The sequence below is a fragment of the Pogoniulus pusillus genome, chromosome 14 (assembly GCF_015220805.1).
Source record: "Pogoniulus pusillus isolate bPogPus1 chromosome 14, bPogPus1.pri, whole genome shotgun sequence".
Taxonomy (NCBI): Eukaryota; Metazoa; Chordata; class Aves; order Piciformes; family Lybiidae; genus Pogoniulus; species Pogoniulus pusillus.
The window spans coordinates 15,927,202-15,947,613 of NC_087277.1; the positions used below are offsets into that span (position 1 = coordinate 15,927,202).

Consider the following 20,412-nt stretch of genomic DNA (forward strand, 5'->3'; position numbering starts at 1 on the left):
TTGCACACTGGGCCGACCTCATTGTGCTCTGCCTCAGTGAGCACAACTAATAACCACGGCTCGCCTCCTTTAATTGAGACTCTGAATAACCAAGAGCAAGTACCAAACTCTCCAACAAAGCAAAGCTACCCTCACCACAGAGCACAGCTGCCACTCACACAGGTCTGTGCTGGTATTTCACAAAAGCTGCTCTATTTGCATGGAAAGCAGCTATCACAAAAAGCAGCTACAAGCAAACGAAGGCCAGCATGAATTCCAGGGAAATCCCTATGGCAGAGAGTGTGGCTGGCTTTCTGTGCTCCACACTTGCTGAGAGCTAGCAGCTTGCCCTGCAACAGCATTTTCTAAGCAGCTGTGGAAGCGCAAAGGAATGACAGACATGCTGGTGATGAAAATTCCTGCAAACCAGGGGGTGTTCGTCAGCTCAGAATACAGAACAGATCAGATTTTCTGCAGGCACTGGTAAGAAAAATACTAATTAGTGCTAAGTGTGGTGATAGGTCGACTCTATTGCTTAGTTATTCATTCACTAAAGTGAAATTAATCTGGATTTAGATCAATGTAAATGAGTGCAGAATGTAGCTGGGTGTTACATTTTGCGAACACCCTTCTGCTGAAAACACAACATAGGTCACCACAAACTATGACCAAAGCCTGCTATGAAAAAATGATGTTTCCCATTAAAGCTGCTAGCCCTCAAAACTCAGCCTGAGAATATGGAGACATTCAGGTGAACAGAGATCAGTCTCGATAAAGTTCACACATAATTACCGGGGACCAAGCAAAAGACACAGAAAAGGTAGTGGACCTCAAGTTCCCCATGTGAAGAGGTGACAAAGACACGCCTTAAAGACAGCCTTGACCTGATGAAGAGTGAGAAACTCTTATATATAATACATGACATTCTTGACTTTGGACACAAGGTTCCAGAAAGTCTGTATTTCACTGGGCCACTCATCCCAGCAACATCTCAGATTAGACTTCACAGTTCACTGTACAAAGCCTAAATCCACATAGAAGACACCATGAAGGATGTGTTGTGGAAAGGAATACTTAAAAACCTAATAACTGTGCCACTAAAGGAAAGTCTATGACAGCACTCAAGACTAGCTGGGGGAACCTCCACAAATGCCCCATGCCCCAGTGCTTCCGCACTCAAACATCCCATCTGCTTTACAAGTGCACACTTCTGTGTTTCTCTACAAATCAAGCTCATTCTTTGGCCAGGTGGGCAAGAAGGCAGAGATATACTTCTCTCCACTCCCATCCACCCAAAACCAGAATGTCACATTCCCACTGGTTATTAAAGAAAGGTTTCTGGTTGAGGACAGTGCTATTCCCTGAACCATGTCTTGTCATCCTTTAGAAGGAGTTCATTAGCACAGAGCAAACCCATCCCACCAGTATTCCCTGGGCTATGGTGGGACAGTGCCAGGTCCCAGGCCTTGTACTGTCAGTGGTGTAGCTTCCAAGAGCCTGTGTTAACACAGTGCATGTCTCTGTGTGCTCCGCTATGTGTGCATCAGACATCACTATTCCTTAGCACAGTCATCCACACAGAAGGATAACTTATTTGAAGGGGCCATTTAAATCCTAGAGCTCACTCTGAGCTATCCAGAATTAGCAGGGATGCAGTTGAGTTACTCCATCACTGATTGCAATAGAGCACAAAGATGACAAATATACATTAAGTCCTTATGTACCACTGATAACTTAATCTTCAACATGATGCTGTCTTAAGCTACCAGTGATACCTGTTCTGGCAGACAGGAGGAGACACAGGTAGAATGCCTTCCAGATGACAGTGACACTGTCCTACAAAGGCCTACACAGGGGCACTTCTTTGGGCACCACATGTTTTATATGACATATGATGTTATACAACAAGAGAATTTTCATATAAGAAGTAAGACAATGCAAAGTTAGACTTTATCCATCTTGGATCTTTTCTTTCCTAGCCATCCACTAGCCATCACATCATTAGCTTCAGAGCAGAACTGTCTTTATAATGATCAAGCCCAAGGCCAGTTCCTCTCTAGGCAGCAGACATGTCAAGGGAAGCAATACGGACTTGGCACTCCTGGTGGGAATGAGAGAGCTTGCTCTCCACAGCGATCACCAGAATGAGCATATGTCCTCTTCCCTGCTAAGTGTTAGATATGTAGTATTGTTTTCTGTGTTGTAACCCATAACTGGCTCAGGATTACTTACTGAAAAACATCTTGGTAGCTTTCCAGACCACGACACAAGAAAATCATTCTATTGCCTTATGGACAAACAAAGTCTTCAATTTGCCTCTAGTCACCTCCATTAGAGCACAGTTTGCATTCTAATCAAAGGACATGTTTTCCATTTTCTCCTTCTTCTCATCTTCCACCATATCATGGCCATGATGCTGAAACAAACCTGTGCATACTGACATAGATTCATATGTTCCTTCCACCAGGGTTTGAAAGCTGAGAGTCTAAGAGTGACACTATGGTGGCTCTTCTGCTGGGACAAGACAAAAGGCAAATATATTGGTGATCCCTCAACAAAGATGCTTTTGCAGCTCTCTCTGCCAGATTTACAGATTTTACAGCTGCAGAAAACTACATCTGGCATTAAGGCCTCTTGCACAGGGCATCAGACATCTCATGTCCCACAGCAGTATCTCCTCACTCAGAAACTAATCTCTCCTTTCTCAGAAGAAAATGCTGTTAAAAACAGCAGTTTGAGGCTGTGCTGAACAAGACCACATATCTTACAAATGCATGAGCTTGCATTTTAAGAAGCTGGTGGACACAGCCAACCATCACCCTTGCTGATCTTCTTCCAGTGATTAATTCTCCTCAGAGTTAGAAAAAAAAAATGAAAAAAGAATCTTATATACCCTTTGAGAAGCAACCTTTAGTTTCCACTTTCATCTTGATGAAGAGATTCAGACAGTCAGTGTGCCATGTTATTTTTCAGTCTTTATAGTCTGGCTTGTAGTACAGAGCTTATGGCATACTCAACAATTCCTGTAAGCTCAGCAACTTTTAATATAGCTGGTGGGACTACTGTTTTCAGGTTTCCATACTTCTCAACAGGTGTGATGGACATTGATGGTCAGAGATATGTCTCCTAATACGTTAGTCCATAGGTGGTTGGGGATTTCTGATCCCTAGCAACACCAGTGTTTAATGTGGTATGAATTTTCTAAATCAGTGCAAGGCCATTTACAACTACAAATGTCATTTAAAAGTAAGATCCAGACTGAGCTAAGCAAAGAGTGATACACTAAACAGGATGGCAGTCTTGTTGCAAGAGAACTGTTTCTTTAGATTAGAATAACTAGAAAATGTAGATGATCCATTCTTATGATCAGAATATGTTACTGAGATCAAGTTTCTCTAACTATAATACAAGTGAGAAGCTCCAGAGAGTCTATACATCCCTTTGAGTAAACACTGAGAGCTTAAAGAGAAAATGGCACTAATATCTTTGGGCAGTGAAATTCTTCAGATGAAAGGCCAGATTCATCCCTGCTCAGAAGCAAGTCTTGAATCATGAGGCTGGTTCACACCTGCTGTAACTACCAAGCAAGAATGAATTTGGAGCTATGCATAGAAAACAGAGACACAAGAGCAGAGACAGCACTGGTTCCATGTCCACAGCACCATGACTCTCTTGACATGTTGAGCAAATACTGAGAAAGTCTAAGTGTTCATCAGAAAGTATCTCTTCAGACAAACAAAAAGCTGCACATGTAAATTCATCTACTATTTGCATTAACTGTTTTATACATGTAGACAAACTGCTAAATGTAATTGGTTTTAAATTAATGTTGCCATGGTATACTTTATATGAATCACTTCCTGAGCTAGCCCCTTCTCACCAAAAGAGTATTCATCTTCCACTGTTTGATTCCATCTCTTTATGTTCCACCTTCATTGAAAAGAGTTGCCACAGAAGAACAGGTGTAACCAGCAGAGCGGGTTAAATGCTGCTAGGTTGTATCATAGCAGGGTAAGCACTGTGTTATGTTTCCTCTGTGAAAGAGAACAGAATACTTCCTCACACTATCACAGATAGCACAGCTCTTCCTCAGCCACAAACTCAAAAGTGTAGGGAGAATCAAACGTAGCGTCCAGCCTGCTATCTCATACAGAAAGTGACATGAAAAGCTCATTAGAAGAGTGGGAAAACACCTAGACATTGGCTTCTTTTTACTGATTTGAGCAGCTTTTTCATAGGTCCTACCAACTCTAGGAAAATCATCCACAGTGTGTAATAACAAACAAAAACCAAACAAAGAAAACCCGTAACTCCACACAAAAAAACCCAGAAATTACTATACAGTTACAGATATATTGCAGATACATCTACATTCTCCACTTTCTCATCCTAAATTACATAATTAAGCTACTAGCGATTTAATGAAAACTTATTCTATATTCTTCTGAATTTCTCCACTCCTGCTGTGAGAACACAGATCCACCCACCATGAATAGCATGTTTAGCCATCTCTGTGGTTTTCATTCCCTACATTTTATATGCATTTACTGAAAGAAGCATATATATATATACATGTGAAAAACAGTGGATGCTATAAAAAGAACCGAGTGCAGAAGAGGGTACTAATTTCAAGGTAGGATTGCAGAAGATGCTGGGGTTCACTGGAGATGTGAAGTGCCCCATCACTGACCACCAGGAAGGGCCCAGATCCACAATCATTTTACCAGCCAGAACTTTCCAGTTAGTGACTTGATCAAACTTCATCTCCTGCTCAGTTTGAAACCACCTAATCACAGGCAGTGGCTCCATGGGCAAAGTAGATGAAGGGAAGAGTGCCCTTGGTGTCCTCAGTCCCATTGCCTTCTCGAAACAGTAGGTTACTAGGAAGCTTATGATACTATGAAGATTGGTTGGGAGAAGAAAAAACGCTGGCAGACCAGCCTCTATGGCTGTGAGCTTACTGCATAAACTTACCTGCTCTTAGCATTTCTCCCTCTCAATCTACCACAGCGCAGAGTTATGGGTACAAAATACTTTTCCTGAAAAGCTGTTTTTCTCCTGTACTTTTTGTGGTAAAGAGAAGATAATTATTGAGAAACAAAAAAGAAAAGAACAGAAGATGAAAGAGGCAACATTGTACAACTACAGTCTTGAGATTAGACCTTTTCTTTATTACAGGCCCTCTGCTCTGAAGTAAATAAATATATTCACCTCCAAAGCCAAATCACCTGAGTGATACAATCAGCTCGAAAATAGCTTGTAGAGCTGAATGTGGTAGCAGGACGTAGCAACCCATCCACTAATTCCATTTGTTTAACGATCCTGCATTCTTTTGCCATCAGCAAGTACCAAGAGCAGTATTTTTTAACTAAATAGCAACATGGAAAAGGTTTTACAATTAAAAAAAAAAATAAAATCATCCTACCAACTGGGATAAACTGCTAATGATAGACTACACAAATCCAGCCATAAATTCCAGATATCCCTGTGTAACATCGTACACTGTGTGAAACCACAGTGTCTCAACAGCATATGAAGGTGTGAATGTGTAAATATTCAGCTGGTGATAAATACACTGTAAATGTAATACTAGTCCAAGGAAATTAATTCTTTAGGATATTATCAGGGCAACTACAGAGTCAAATAATAGTTTATCAGATAGGCAAATAAGATAAGCATCAGCTGTTATGCCTGCTAATAGAAATAGTAACACTTAGTGGAAATCACGTTGAATCTCCTAAGAACTTGTATCTGGGCAAGTTTCACACTAGTCCTTAAACAGCTCTGATCAAGATCAATGTGCATGACTCACTACTCCAGCATAGAGCTCTGATAGCTTAGAGGAATAGTTAGCAAATCCCTCTCTAAATATATTGATTTGTAACTAACACAGTAAATTTTCTAGGACATTTTGCCTTTTTCCATGACACATTACCTATTCACAGTTCATGTAAGCCTCAAGTTTATGTGTTACAGCTAAGATAATGATGACTTCTTTCTGGCTTTATACTGTTACCCTTTTCATTAAAGCAGTGAGCTCTGAACTAATAGGGCCACATGTGTAGCAGCTGGGTCATTTCTCTGGAAGGGGAGTCATGATTGCAGGTTGTCAATAAACTGGACTAGGGCAGAAGTATTATGCACAGTTTGCACTCTAACAAGACTCTTGGGGCTGGTCATTGACAAAGTATAAGGGGAAATATAGTGTCAGGAAATGAAAAAAAAAATAGCCAAAGGTCTTATTCTAAATACTTAAGTGACCTTTCCAAAGTGCTAGGCTGACCTCTTTTACCTCTGCTGGAGCTGTGCAGTCTTGCACCAGAGAGCACTGGGACTGATTCAGGAAACTGAGACTCCAAGGCTGGTGTCAATCACTTCAGTCCTTTGGGATTGTTAGTCCTAAGCACATCCCCTCATTATCATGATCCTTATTATGTGTGTCAGGAGTCAAAATATTCAAAATAAGCCATGCTGTCTTTCAGCAGATACTGCTGCAGAGCCACCATTCACAGAAATCCTTCAACAAATGGCACCTAGAGTGAATTAATTAAAAAACTGAACAATTATTTGGCTTAGTTACTTCAAATTATATTTAGGAACTCTTCTGGTTCAAAGCCACTCTCCTTCTTCCCAGTCCTATTTGTAGCCCAAAACTCACAGGAGAGTCCAGCAGTTCTTCCACTGTTTTTTTTTCCACCAAGTCTGACAAGTGGGTAAGTGCACTCTCAGCAAATTTGCAGACACCAGTTGACTCATCTGAAGGAAGTGATGTCATCCAGAGGAACATAGACAATCTCAATAAGTGGGCCTGTCTGAAATTCATGAGGTTCAACAAGGCCAAATACAATGTCATGCACATGGGTCATGGTAACCCCTGGTATCAATAGAGACTAGTGGACAAAGGGATAGAGAACAGGAAGGAGGATCTAGGGGTACTGATGAATGGAAAAGTTGGATGTCAGCCAACAATGTGCACTCACAGCCATCCAGAAGACCAGCTGTATCCTGGGTTGCATCAAAAGAATATTGGCCAACATGGCAAGGGAGGTGATTCTACACCTCAATCTGCTCTGCTGAGAGTACTGTATCCAGCTCTGGGGCACTCAACACAAGGACATGAACTCATTGAAGCAAGTCCAAAGGAGCGACACAGAAGTGATCAGATGGATGGACGGAACACCTCTCATACAAGGGAAGGCTGAGAGAGTTGGGGCTGTTCAACCTAGAGAAGAGAAAGCTTCAGGGAGACCCTACTGTGGCCTTTCAGTACATAAAGGAAATATGTAAGGAAGATGGGGACAATCCTTTTCACAGTGCCTCATGCAAGAGAATGAGGAGTGATGGTTTTAAACCAAAAGAGGGTAGATTTAGAGTAGATATAAAGAAGAATTTTTTTTACAATGAGGATGGTAAGACACTGAAATAGGTTGTCCAGAAAAGCTATGCATGCCCCACCACTGGAAGTGTTGAAGGTCAGGTTGCATGGGGTTTTTAGCAGCTTGGTCTATTTAAAGATGTCCTTGCTCACTGCAGGTTGGACTAGATGTGCTTTAAAGGTCCCTTCCAACCCAAACTATTCTATGGAATAAGAATGCTGGTCTGAGCTGTCATCCTTCTCATTTTGATTCCAGAAGAGTACAGTTTGCATTGGGCTCCAGCTTTGTTACAGTGAAAATTGGAAAGACCATGAGACAGAGTAGATTTACAGCCCTGTCTCAGGATGCAACCTCCATGCTTCAATCAACAACAAAAAAAGGGTATTTGCAGGAAAGGTGTCTTTCAATGACATTAATTAAAAAAAAGTTATCTCCTTCTTTCATGCTCTTAGTTGTATTTCAGCCATTAGCGTTTTTCTAAAGCATTATCTCCTTGCTATAATCAGTCAACAGATTCATGCAGCAGGTAGCATCACAATGCATTTACTTCAAGGGCACATGCATCACAATGTTTAGAAAGAAGCCCAAAATAAGACAGAGGAAGCCATTCTTCTCTCAGGACTAGTACCTCAGGGATGAAGTAAGTTTAGCAGTATCATGTTTGACCAAAACCATACGGCAATTCTTGACAAAAGTTACCTAAACTTCTATCTCCTGTTACTGCACATCAAGTAGCTAGATGAGAAACGCAACACACACTGAGCTTTCAACCAAACTGACCTATCTATGCATCAATAATGTAAAACCCAAGAGATTGAGTTACCAGGATAATGAACTAAATAGTAAAGACTCCTAGAATACAGTGGGAAGAGATCCAACTCTTTTGGTGCCCAAGTGGGGAATATGGTGTAACCAAGTCATCTAAGCTTGCTCAAAAGTTAATGAAAAGAGATACAAAATCAGAGGTTGAATCACACCACCTGTCCTGGACAATCTTCTTTGAAAAGGTCTCTGAAGGTGTTTATTCCTTTCCACTGACTATCAGAAGAGCCTAGACAAATAGCTTCCAGGCCACTGCAGTTAGATGATATGAATCCCACTAAAGATAGTTGAATATAAAGATGCAATTTTGTTTAATTCAATTTACAAATCTTGGTTCTGATTCACCCTCTGTTAAAACTCAGAAACACCCTCAAGCTATTAGAGTCATTTACCAGAAAGCATTAGGACTAGCAACTAAAATTCTGCTGCACCATCGTACTTGTGTCATATTAGTATTGCAGCCTCTCAGAGAAGTTATGTCTTCACTGCCAAAACTGAAAGGTTTTTATAGCAGATAACTAATATATGCTATCCATCTTGCTATAAAACCCTGGGGGAACAAAGCACAGTGATTTCTACTGCAGAGCTGCTAAACGAAGTTTTGCCCAGAGGTGGTGGATTGGGTTGATTGTGTGTAGTTACACTGCAGTAAAAATGTCCTGTATTTCATCTTCACTAGGGCCTTAATGTGTTATGGCTTTTTATCTACTTCATTGTAAAAAAAAAAAAAAAAAAGAGTGATGCTTTAGCCTGAAAGGACACAGCTTTATTCTCCAGAGTTCATATTATTTTATATATATATATATATATGCAAATAAACATGCATATATGTATTTTATATAAAAATTTCCTTGAGTACAAATCAAGTTGCAGGCAAACTGACACTAAATGCTGACTATTAAGCTGTGAGGAAATTAATGGAGTTTGGAAACCTGACATCAGATGAGGCTGCTATTCAATACTTTAGGAGAGAAGCAACAAAACCTCACGCTATCCAGTGGAGCTACCTTCCCTGAGAGATACACTGCCTACCTACGGTCAGTACTCACAGCTGGAGTGGAGTGCATGGAAAGCATGTCAGAAAGCATTTTACGCAGAACTCCGAAATGTTCTCCATCATTTGTAACGACATTAATACAGCAGAGCTTGTTACAATTTCTTATTTGCATTTTAAAGAACCTAATTAGTACTTTATCAAAAAGCAGTTCTCCTAGGTGTTCAAAATGCTCCCTCTGCTTTTGTTTCACATTATAAACAAGATTACTGATTTGAAAAGGAATTTGGTGTTTGGATGTAACGTGTAGGGAACTCGATGCAATTGAAACACTAACTCTGCAATTTACTAACAAAAATACCACATCAGCTAAAACATGCCACAGCTCTACCACTGGGGAGGGAATATTCTCAATAGACCTGTACACTACAACTCAGTTTTACATGTTGGCTCAGTTCATTTGGAAACAAAATGAGAAATTGAAATTCAATGGCAAAAAGGGTTGATAACCTTTACAAACTTCCACAGAAGAAAGGGTGCACCATTTCATATTACTGAAAGGTGAAAAATGAAATGGTTATGCCATTTGAGTTTGAACTCCAGTAATAACTTGAATGTCTCTTTTGCAGAGTCAGTGCAAGACTTATACGTATCACAGATCAACCTACAGCTTCAAAAAGCCATTAGAAATTCAAATTACAAGATTTGCTTTGGTCCTCAGCACAGGGATAAACAGCACAGGCTTCCAAAGACCGCTCAGCAAGACACAAAACTGGAAGTAATGGCTTCATCAAAGATCTTAAAAATAGATGGTCCTGCTCATTTTGTTTCAGCTGTTATTGTGACAGCTTATCTGGGTTTGAGATCAGTTTTGTTCTTACAATTCACTTCTGCCTGTGAAACTACTTTGAAAACCTGCAAAAGGACACAAATCTTTCAGTGAAACCATTTGATGCAAAAGCAGCCATTTACCCAGGCCAGAGTATTTGTGCTAAACTTTTGCCCAAATGTCACAGGCATCCTGTGACCAGCAAAGGCTATGTCCCTCCCATGAGACCTGGCAACCTCCACAGTACCTTCAAACTCCCTCGTCGCCTGGAAATTAGGACCTGCAGCTCTTATTGCAGTTACACATCACAAGACTCACATCATCATCAACAGACTATGTCTCTTGAATACACAGAGACAGGAGAAAAAATAAACCAAGCTAGCTCTCAGAGGCAAAGCCCACCACTACTATAGGAAGATTACAGAAACATTAATTCCAACAGAAGATTAATCAGGATTCAGGAAGTTCATCAAGTTTCATGCTATGATGGTACCTTTAATGCACTGCATATAGTTTTGTGTGCCCTGACTGACATTAACACTTCTCCATCATTTGTTTCAGGAGCAGAACAGGGACTATACCAGACTTGGCTTCCCCTATACAAAATAGAAGTACAGATTCAAAGCAAGGAAGATTGGAGAAAATCTTTAATTTACAGCTGCACCTAACCAGAGCAGGTAATGCCTATGTCCACTTGTAGCCTGTGCTGAAAGATAACATTAGATTTTTATGAGAATAGTCACCTAAAGTGTGAAAAAAAGGTTGGTGACAGGCCTAGAAAATTCAGCAAGTGTTGTCCTTTCAGTCTCAGGGTTGTTTAGGCACTGTTAATGAAGGAATAAAAGAGTTCTTATAGCACAAGAGCCTCTGAGGTTTAAAACATCTTAGTTTTGTGAAGGACACAGGACAAAAGTTTTCTCCTCATTTGTTTCTTTTTCTTAGACAGAAAAACCTGTAACTAAACCTGAAATCTCAGAGGCTTTTGTATACCTCACCCAAGTCTGCTGAACACCTGCATTCTTATCAACCCATCAGAAAGCAAACACTGAGATAAACAGTGTTGCCCCAAGGATGAGTCCTTTTATCCTGTCATTTGGACTCCACCTGAGCAGACAGAAAGCCTCCTTCTGATTGCAGCTGGATAAGTACTGGGTTCCACAGCCTAATTTTGAAAGTGCTGAGCACCCACAGCTCAAAATCAATGAGGGATGCAAGCAGTGTTGAAAAACAAGCTACAAATAACTTTCAGCACATGACAATGTGTTCCAGCTTTTTGCCTGTTCCTATTTCTGTCTCGTTCCTACAATATTTAGAAATGGCTCCCATAGTTACCATATTTTTCCTCTTTTTGTGCTCTAAATGGCACATTACTTTTTTCATAAGATGTAATTTTTCCTGCCACCAAGACCCATACTTTTCCTGATTGTCTCAATGTTTCTTTTTAATGTCTGGGACTTACTTTTATTTGTCATGAGTCTCATCTTCTCTCTGCATTTGCAATTAGTTTTGCTGTACATCAAACATTGTTCACAGAGATTTCTTGTCTGAAATGCAGGAAAATCTATTAGAAGCCAGAGGAGATGCTATCATTCAGGTTGATTCTCTGATTTCGGACAAGATATTGGCAGTCCAGAGATTCATTGTTTTATGTAAAATGATTCTCCATGTCTTATGAAGCTATTTTTTGTACATAACTGCTAAAGAAACTAGAGATAAAAAAGGCAAGAGCAAAGGGTTTAATCAATCTCATTTTACTGTACTTCTACCTTCCAAGTCCCTTATTAAGAGTGCCAGTGGTCTGTACAAAGCTGATAGCTTGGAACAGGCTCCTTTTCTCAGCTGCACCACAGAGAAGTAGAGGTAACATAATTTTCTGATGCAAACCTATTTCTAAAACTCTCTTATTTGGATGGCTCTTGGAGTCATACCTCTGCTCCCCCAGCTAAAAGGAGAAACCAGGCCACAGCTGCTGCAAAGCTGAATTTCTTCCTCACCTGAATAACAATGCTTTTTCCAACGTACAGAGAAGAAAAAATAAATCGATAAATCACTTTCCAAAACTATAACAGAGCTAACATCTGTGCTGGTGGAGTGTCCTGATTTGAGCTAAACCAGAACCAATTCTCTGTTAATAGAGAGCATCTGTCATTCATTTAGTGGCCAGCACAGCCTCAACCCACGGCAGGCAGAGAAGCGACCCAGAAGTAGGATCACAGAAATATCAATGTGCTGCCTGGAGGCACTGATAGATGGTCTGTATCTAAGTGGAGGTCGTGGTCAGCTTGCTCGTCTCACCTACCAATGACTCTCAGCAAGGTTCTCCCAGCCAGACAAAGAGTGCATCCAAAGAGAAAGAGCTCGATCATTACAGATCCATTGCTGAACAAGCAGAAGTGGTCAGTAGTAAAGCAGTAAGAATTATACATACTGAAAAAAATATTTAAAGAAAATTGAACAGAATCATTAAGAGATTCTTCTGTAGTGGGCTATTTTTTGCTAAACAGGTTGTTTTATTCAAGGCAAGCAAGTCTAGAAATGCAGCTTGAATGGGAAAAACCTGCCTAGCAATCTGCTTTGTGTGCACTTAAACCAGAGGGCAGCAGAACACAGGCTCACGGTCACAGTGAGAGCACATGGAAGATTTTTCTCAGCTTTCTGAAGTTCTTAGACAATATTCATCAAGCTGATATAAACCATCACTGCAGTAAAGGATACAGTTCAGCTCTTCCTCCCTCTCCTAGTTATTTTGCCTCACCTTGTGGTGTTCCTCCTCTGTGATCACAGATATCCACATGAGTGTATGATGAACTAAATCTGAGTAAATCTAATCTAGGAAAGAACAAGAACATTCATTGGCTCCCTGATATAGTTCACGGTGGGGCCACACAAATGCTTGTGCTGGCAGATGGGAGAAGGAAGTTAGGGAAAATAGGACTTCCTTTTTTAGCAGTGGGACTGTCTTTAACTGGTCATAAACTAGCGCTGTTGCTAATCTCAGAATGAACCTATTCATTTCAGAGACTCAAGCAAAATAAGAACTTATTTAGAATCATAGAATAGTTTAGGTTGGAAAAGATCTTTAGGACCATTGAATCCAACTGTTATCCTAATCCTACCAAGCTCACCACTAAACCACATCCCTGGGCATCCTGTTCTAATGCATGGTAAGCTTTTTGGTGAAGAAATTTGTCCCAATACTCAGCCTAAAGCTTCCCTGGTGCAACTTGAGGCCATTCCCTCTTGTCCTATCATCTGTTACATGGGAGAAGAGACTGTAACCTAACTCACTACAACCTCCTTTCAGGCAGTTGCAGGGAGTGATAAGGTCTTCCCTGAGACTCCTTTTTTTTTTCCAGGCTAAACAATCCCAATTCCCTTAGCCACTCCTAGTAAAACTTGTGCTCTAGACCCTTCAGCTTCAGTGCCCTTCTTTGGACATGTAAAATTTTAATGATGTGGAGATTGCATAGTAGCAGAAAGAGCTGCATTCATGATTTGGGAATGTTCATGATAATCTGTGGAGGAACTGAGGACCGAGCAGCAGCCATTGTGCACTCCCTGAGCTCAATGACTTCTGCCAGCCTTAAACTAGCTCTGGAACTCTCTTGCTCTAAGTTAGTGATGACTGGCCTCAGTGGAAAACCACATCTGAGAGTTTCAGTTGTTTGATTTGAAAATAAAAAAATGCTGCAAAGAGAAATCTATATTATTACTGTACTTCTTGGAACCATAATCCAAGACACCAAGCTGTTCTTCAATCCACCCAGTGACAGCAGAAAGTTGTGTAATGTCATAACAACTAAGCCCATCAAATATTTTATCTCCTCCCAGCTATCACCCATGAAAAGAGACTGTTTTTTCTCTTTCAAGCAAAAGATAAATCAGTTGGAAAGTCCTCCATAGGCCTCCAATGCCTTCACGGTAAACTGCTGTTAGCCAGTAAAAGCGGTGATGAAAGGATGTGCAATCCTGTCATCTGTGATATGAGAGATCGCTAGAAGCCAGAGTTTTACAGAGTTTGAGAAAGCCACTATTGCATCTGGGGGAGAAGAGCATCAAGAAGCAACAGGAGATATCAGAGGTGATAATCACTTGAGGTACTGCTTAGCTGCTGCACTCAATAAAACAACATCTGTTTGCTGAGCTTGTAATGGACTTTACCAAATCATCTGAAAGTGACTAGATTTCTAAGCAACAATCAAAATGGTAGTACCTGCTCTTAGCCTGGACATACACTTAAGCAGCCAAATGTGGAATATTCCACCTGTGTCAGATTTGATATGTACATGAGCTAGCTACATTATCCTCTGATCTTTCAGTACATATGTGAGATTTTACTATATTTGCAAGTCTTTTTGGAATACTCAGTCAAGATGAGGCAATTCAGATGCCTACCCTTTGTCTTGGCCTCTCTGCACATCAAATATCTTTAACATCAAATGCCAAGAAGAAACCTGTTCTTCTGTGAACATAATATGACTCTTAGCAAAGCTGACTTCAATAAAGACATCTTTGAACCTTTTAGACTGTTTTGTTGAATAGTGTTCAAGGTATTGCCTTAAAGGCTGAAAGCATTTTTGCATTAGAAACAGAACACCAGTAGCACAAGACATATTTTATGCACTGCATACACAACACAAACTCAACAAAGGTGCAAATGAAAAATAAATGTTATAAATCATCTGAACACATGACTGCTTTCACTATTTCATCACAAGCCTCACTGTATAAGTTGGAATCAGTGACAAACAATTGGTATCGACAAGTCATTGAAACATTTCAGCCTTATTTCCTTGTGCTTGCAAAGCACTTGAGATTCATACAGTGACATAGTCCCAAAAGACCAAAGCCTTCCACACACTTGCTGAGGAGCTCACCAAGTAAAATTTGGTTGCAGAAAATGCTACATTTGACCTGAAAGTCACTACTAGACATAGATCAATGTCGAGCACACTACTCCTATAGTACTTCCTTGGAAAACATCTGCTTGTGTTTATCCTATTACTAGCCGTAGGAAAAAAACACCCATATGATAGCAGAGACTATACCCCTGAGCACAAATTTATATTCAAGTTGTGATATCTGATTTTTGCAGTAGAGTGCAAGCTTAGTAACCACACATACAGTAGAGCACAGGCTTAGCAATGGCACGCACGGAGGACGTGTACACGTTATCCTAATGTGCCGAGTTACAGGCTTCAGCCTCATGGAGCCAGTCAAGACTGAGAATGTTTTTGGAGAATGTTTTTGCTTAGCTCTGCAAACTATCTTCTCAGCTGCCTGGCTTAATGATAACAGAATAAACTCAGAACATCATGGCTCCTGAAGGAGTGCAATCAGTACTGCAATAATTACCTCTGAGCATGAGTGGCTGTTTTAGGTGACTATCACAACACTTTGCCCTCTGAGGTTAAATGTCAGATGATAGTATTAAATATCAGCACTATCATTTTCAAGCCAGGCTGAAAACTTTGTACATGCACTAGCTTATCAAATCAAATCAAAATAAATAATAAATAAATAAAATTAGATAAAATTAAATAAAATTAAATCTGGGTTGAAATCAAAGCAATCATCTCTCTTTGACAAACATAAACCCACTATTTACCTACTAGAAGCAGATGCCAATATATTTTTAAATATTCCATAGCTGCCTATTTTTATTGCTACAACATACAGGCAGAAATCCTACTCAGGAAGCATGCAGCATCTCTGGAATTTTTAGCCAAACGTACTGCTCCTGCTTTCTTGTGAAAGCATCACCCATTTTTGCCTGCTAACTATAGTCCAGAATGCAGTGGAGATACTCGTCAAAAATATCTTCCACTGACACAATGTCCCACTGAGCAGACACGTTATTTTCCAGTTCAGCTATGCTTACTTCCACAGGATCAAATAAGAACGAAAATGCTATTAATGCATTTAATGGCACGTTCTTAGCAATAAATTCAGTCAAATATAGCAAGATGGAATAACTGAGTCTAAGACAGATGCCCAGTGAGACCTGAGACAAGTGATTCTGAACAGCTGCTGACATGAAATCCAGCATTTGCAACACTTCCTGACTCTTCACTGTTTTGGTAGTACAAGGTAGTGCAAGGACTGGAAGATTCATCACTGCGTAGTACAATAAAAAACCTTTCAGCTATTTCCAGTCCTTGATTCCCATGTCCCCCCGAGGCTCACAAAGGATTATGTTTATTAAAACAGGAGGCTTGGCTGTGGCAATGTACGCACAAACTAAACAGCAGTTTGGCATGTGCCCATGGCGTGTCCTCCACCCACATGGTGGTTTCTATGTTCTTGTCTTATGCAGTGCTCTCATTAAAACCACAGAAACTACAACAGCTACTAAAAGTTTTACATTCTAAATATGTATAAGGCATAGCCCTTACAGTGAACTCCTTTCCTGTTCCTACTGTGTTAACATGAAATTTAAAAGTGGCACTGGCACAAAAAATTCCTGGGTCCTGTTCTCCATTCCTGCTCTCTCTCACCCCTCACACAGTTCCACTTCACATACTGAGATAACAAAAAGGTTCCCTGATCTCTATGTTAGGACTTCTGCTGATAGAAAGACAAGACAATGAGGTTCTGGAGTGTCTTCAAAGAGCAACAAAGTCACTGAGGGTTCTGGAGAGCAAGTTTCAAGAGGAGACACAGAGGGAATTGGGTTTGTTCAGCCTGGAGGAAAGGAGGCTCTAGGGACACTTTATCACTTTCTACAACTGCCTGAAAGAAGGCTGTAGCAAGGCAGAGGTGCTACTTCTTCCAAGTAGCAAGCAACAGGACAAGAGTAAATGGCCTCAAGTTGTGGCAAGGGAAATTAATTTGCATATTAGGAAATTTTTCTTCACTGAAAGGGTTGTAAAACATTGGAACAGGCTGCCCAGGACAGTGCTTGGGTGACCATCCCTGGAAGTATTTGAAAGACGTGTAGATGTGTTGCTTAGGGGCATAGTTTAGTGGCATTGGGTTAATGGTTGGACTCAATGATCTTACAGACCTCTTCCAACAAAAGATTCTACGGTTCTCTGGTGCTCTCACTGTCTTATTCTCTGATTCAGTGACATTTTGCAACCTAATGAGAAGCAGTATGTACACAAGTATGACAGACACAGACAAATGGCATAATGGATAAATGACAATCACCAACCCAGGTATGAAAACACTTCCTTTAGAAAAAGAAAGTAACAGAATTTCAAAGAAAACTCACATTTGAGGAGTTCAGCAGCTGCAGCAGGAAGCTGAGTTGGTTGAGTGCGCCCACCAGAAGGGTTTACCCTTCTTCATTACACTCCAGTTGTGTGTGTGATACGTACGATTTTCAGGGGAAAAGACTAAGCATCTTTAGTCTGCATATTGTACAGTCAATACTCACCATGATTTCCACTTACATTCAGATTATGCTACCCATATTCATTTTTATTCAGGATGCAATAAAGCAATCACACCCTGGTACTTCTGGACAATGTCAACTGGTTTATGTCTCCTTGAGCTAGCCACTCTTTAAGACTGATTTATTTTGTTGTTGCAAATGAAGGTCACAGAGAGCGATCAAAGAGCTTCATAACACCAGTTTCAAGATCTGCTTCTTTTCAGGTAACTTTTTGTCACTTGACAGTAACAGAACTTGTTAGCCTACAGACCTGCTTATTGTGACACTGCAACATGTTACAGCATCACACAGGGAGCCAGCTGCTCTCTTTTCATTTCAGACCTAGGAATCGGAGTGATGCCTCATGATTTTTCACTCAAAACATTGACCGCAACACACACTACTAAAAGAAGCAAAACCAAGTAACTTCTAAGTAGTCACTAAGAATAAGAGACTGATTTATCAGAGGTGAAAGGAGGAAGGGCTGTGTGATTGCTATTCCTACTGAAGTGCTGGGAGATATCAGCCATGATACCATTAGAGTCCAAGGGGATGGAAATTCAAAGTTGATTTTTTTAGTGTGAATTTCATACACTGTTCTCAGTTAACAGTAATTTGAAACATCATGAGGGTTTTTGTGATTGATAGCCAGAGCACTAGAGAATACCAGTTGCCAGTAGCCACCAGTAGAGCTGAGATGCTGAAAGGCAGAAAAACACAAGTACCCTTTTGGTTGATAAAATCATTCTCAGAAGCATCCAGAGCATTCTTTTCATGGTGCAATGGAAGAAAATAATGGGGGGGAAACAGAGTTCCTAAGCAAAATAAATTAAACTCTGCATATAAATAAGATGTCACCCTTCATATTGAGTGGTCCAAAATATTACAAAGTAGTTGAACTACATCAGAACCAAAAGGAATTCACATTTTTCTCTCTAGCTGACCACTAGAAACTGACTAACTTGGGCAGAAGAATCCAAAAGTGATCACTTCATCAACCTCCAAGTAGTAAATTAAGTTCTTACAGAGTGGAACAGAGTGAAAAATAAAAACAGTCACAGCTCCTCATATGCTAACCAGACCAATACAAATTGCATAGAAGAACTGGGACCTCTACTTACTTTCACAGAGACGTCTTCTAAGCTTCCCTCGAATTTTATCAATGGCATTGTAATCGGAGACATGAAACACATGAGCAGACTTGGGCTCTGAAGCAATCTCATCGAGTTCTTCTTTTAAGGCTTCCCCAACACCCACAGCAAAGATTCTAATTCCAGCCTGACGGGCTGCAGTGGCTGGATCCAAGACATAATCCTGGCTTCTTCCATCAGTCAAAAGAATAGCCACTTTTTTAACAGTTGGATCGCTAAGTCTCCCACCAGCTTCTCTGGAAAAGCTGTAGGTGTTGATGTACCTGAGAGCATCTCCAGTGTTTGTATTGCCCCCATAATACTTAATTCTTCGTGCAGCCTCTTTGATTTCCTCACGAGTTTTATACTTTCCCAGGTCAAACTCTGTTGTTGGATGATCACTGTATTGCACCACACCTACACGGGTTTTGTCTGGGCCGATCTCAAAAGTCTCCACCAAATTAGACACCCACTGTCGAACTTTCTCAAAATCTTCTTTTCCAACGCTGGAGGAGGCATCCAATATAAAGACAAGGTCATAGTGAACATTCTTACAGCCTGCAGGATTGGCAGAAAATATTGCTGAGGGAAGATGAAAGAAGAGTACCAGACATACCAAATATTCCCTAGGCATGGCTCCCAAGTGAGCGGTTTGGAGGAGGCAGCAAACCCTCTCCCTGTCCTACAGAAAAAGTGCAGATTCTCAGCCTTTTTTTCTTGTAATTCACCTCATCTGTTTCAGAACACCTACAGACCAGCACACAATTCACTTTGAAATGCAAACCCTTTCTCTCCCTGCACTATGAACTGCCTCTGCTCAATCTTTCACCTGCTTCATCTGCATGCATATGAAGCTTTATTTTTCCAACTTCATTGAAGTGCTTTTGCTCAGGCAATTCTCTGAAATGACCTTGGCAGATCAAGAGACCTGCCCTGACCTTGCTTACGCCAATGCCAATTCTGATCATGAGAGTGAGGCTTTCATGTTCCCTCTTGCATTAACATTATGACTTATTTATGCATAGCTAGAAGCAGTTCTTCTGCTCAGTATACATTGGTGAAGTAAGGTGATATTAAGATTATTTTGATTCTGAGATGCTTTGCCATTTACTATTGACTAAAGGATGACTGACTGAATACTGTGGTAGCTTCCTTGAAAACAAAGGGCAGTTGCTTTGTAAAGGAACAGTTTTCTTATCCCCACAACCACCCTTCTGCCTCCGGTCATGATATTTGCAGTCTGAGGCTTGTGTAATCCAAAAATCTAATGTATTTTAATTGTGGCTTGCTTGTCACATGAAGCCAGACATACATTTGTCAGCTGTCTGCCAAGAAAATAGATCTCAGAGGAGATGTTTTCTAGTAATTTCTGAATATCTACAAGCAAGGAGGCAGTAGATTCATAAGTGTCCCATAGATGTCAAATATTTATCAACATAATGGTCCAACTGGACAAAATGTATATATATGAATATGTTTACTTAATTCACTATTATAGACCACAGTCCTTGACAAATTATGATTTTCGAGATTGAAAGGTGCTCTACGAAATCAATTTGTCTATGGTCACAACCATCAATCATTGTTTATTCAGTAGTTTTTGTCTTACACAGTCTCACAAAGTACAATGTCTCCTTCGAACCAAGGGTAAAAAATTAATTTGGCCTATCAAGTGGAGAGCAAAGCACATTTAACAATGATAGCCAGACTACAGCAGTGTTTGTGCCCCTTTATTTCTCTCAGAGTAACAAGGCTTACAGTTGCTGTGGTTGAGGCCCCATCTCTGGAGACATTCAAGGTGAAACTTGATGGGGCCCTGAGCAACTTGATGTAGTTGGCAATGTCCCTGCTTGCTGCAGGGAGGTTGGACAAAACAGCCTTCATAGGTCCATCCTAACCTGATG

At 40.5% G+C, this 20,412-nt stretch overlaps 1 protein-coding gene across 2 annotated transcripts in view; it reads right to left on the bottom strand.

The window, feature by feature from the left end:
- The window catches only part of COL22A1 (collagen type XXII alpha 1 chain), a 215,332-nt gene that overhangs the window by 167,761 nt on the left and 27,159 nt on the right, over positions 1–20,412 (bottom strand). For both annotated transcript variants that reach the window (XM_064154346.1, XM_064154345.1), the window contains exon 3: positions 18,500–19,066. In XM_064154346.1, the coding sequence (XP_064010416.1) occupies positions 18,500–19,066 (567 nt within the window). The remainder of the gene's footprint in view (positions 1–18,499; positions 19,067–20,412) is intronic.